The 1,525-nt window shown below is 39.9% G+C and overlaps 1 protein-coding gene across 1 annotated transcript; it reads right to left on the bottom strand.

Moving 5' to 3' along the window:
* Positions 1–82: 82 nt before the first annotated feature.
* On the bottom strand, positions 83–1,130 carry LOC108356677 (uncharacterized). The gene is made up of 2 exons (XM_017607778.1): positions 952–1,130; positions 83–883 (listed from the first exon to the last, which is right to left on the bottom strand). The coding sequence occupies exons 1-2, from the start codon at positions 1,051–1,053 to the stop codon at positions 320–322; spliced, it is 666 nt and encodes a 221-aa protein (XP_017463267.1). The 5' UTR covers positions 1,054–1,130; the 3' UTR covers positions 83–319.
* Between the last annotated feature and the right edge of the window lie 395 nt (positions 1,131–1,525).

Below are 1,525 nucleotides of genomic sequence, written 5' to 3'. Positions count from 1 at the left end.
TGTGTAAAATTTACTGTCGCGCGGTGATATACCTGAGATTTATTGTATCATTTCCCACCGTGAGAAAGTTAGTTCACTTTTCTTCATTTGAATGAAAAATTTTATTAGATTTTGTACATTAAATTTCTTTTAAATACGAGTAGAATAATTTTTTTCTATGAGAAAATGTGCAAATATTTTTAAGTACACAATATATGTACATATATACATATGTATGTATGTATGTTGGTTTTGCTAAAAATAAATATATGTGTATGTATGTATGCTGAATATTTCCAATAACTGTTCCACGCCATACATATATGTCTCCACCAAAATCTTACGACTGCCCGCTCTTACTTCCAAAGTTCTCTTCCATTCGCTTCATCGAATTCATCACTGACGATGCTATATGTTCGTACATACGATTCATATTTTCAGAGAATTGCTGCAGATGGACCATGAACTGTTCTTTCAACTCTCTTTCCTTGCTCTCGCCCAGTCCCTCGAGATCATCAGCTTCCGTTTGACGTCGACGACGTTGGCTACTTTTCGATTTCGATTTCGATTTGGAATTTTTCGCTTTCTTTCCGGCCGCTGCCTTACGCGCTTTCATACGTGCTATGCGACGACGCGCTTCATCGACAATATCATCACCGCCGTCAGCTGTATCGGTGCCACCACCAGTACCACCCGCGCCACCACCATGGCAAGGTGCATTCAGATTGCGCATAAGTTGCGTAAATGAAGTTCTCGGCCCCGTTTCGGCAGTCAGCTCACTGCCATCGAGCGAACGCTTTCGTCGAAACTGCTCATTCCCATCTATGCTCATGCCTGGTCGCTCACGCAGAGCTGCGCCATTTTGAAAGAACTCAGCCACTTGATTGCCTTGATCGAAGAAGTTCTGCGAAGGATAAATCTTTTTAGAGGAATGTCTTTATTATACGTAATGGATACATTTAAAGTGCTTACCTTTGGCATTGGTGCTGCTGCTGTCAGCAACAGCGTCAAGCTGCTCCAAATGCAAATAGCGGCAAGACCTCTTTGTAAATATATGGCTCGCCTCGCACTCATTTTGTGGTATCCCAAGTAAGCAGCCTAGGACCTTTTGCAAGATACTCCTATTTCATTCAATGTGCTGTGAGTGCTCTTAAGCAACTGATGCATGCAACAATTATTTATTAAATTTATGTTCAGTATATGAGAATATTTTTTTTTGTTCGTATTACAATTAAGTGGATTACTGTGCATCTGTCGGTTTCGTGCTTTCGTGTAAACTGCAAACTGCTATCGACTCATCTCTTTGGTGGCGTTTAATTACTGATCTGTAGCTAATGGCCTGATTGCGGCCGACATGCAATAGTTCAAAGAATTAACACATTTGCGCGGTTATTTAATGATTATCAGCCTTGATTTTACCTACTTCAAAAACAAACATCCGCTGGTTACATAATATTTGCTGGAATTGTTTTCGCAGTCGAAATGTAAACATTATTGGGTATATGCAATGTTATACATAAAGGGTGTTCGATTTAATTTTCGTTTG

Source organism: Rhagoletis zephyria, unplaced genomic scaffold (genome assembly GCF_001687245.7).
Source record: "Rhagoletis zephyria isolate East Lansing unplaced genomic scaffold, Rhagoletis_zephyria_1.1 Rzeph_scaffold_63136, whole genome shotgun sequence".
In the NCBI taxonomy this organism is placed as follows: Eukaryota; Metazoa; Arthropoda; class Insecta; order Diptera; family Tephritidae; genus Rhagoletis; species Rhagoletis zephyria.
The sequence above is the reverse complement of the archived record's forward strand: the minus strand, read 5'-3'. Positions and strand labels throughout refer to the sequence as shown.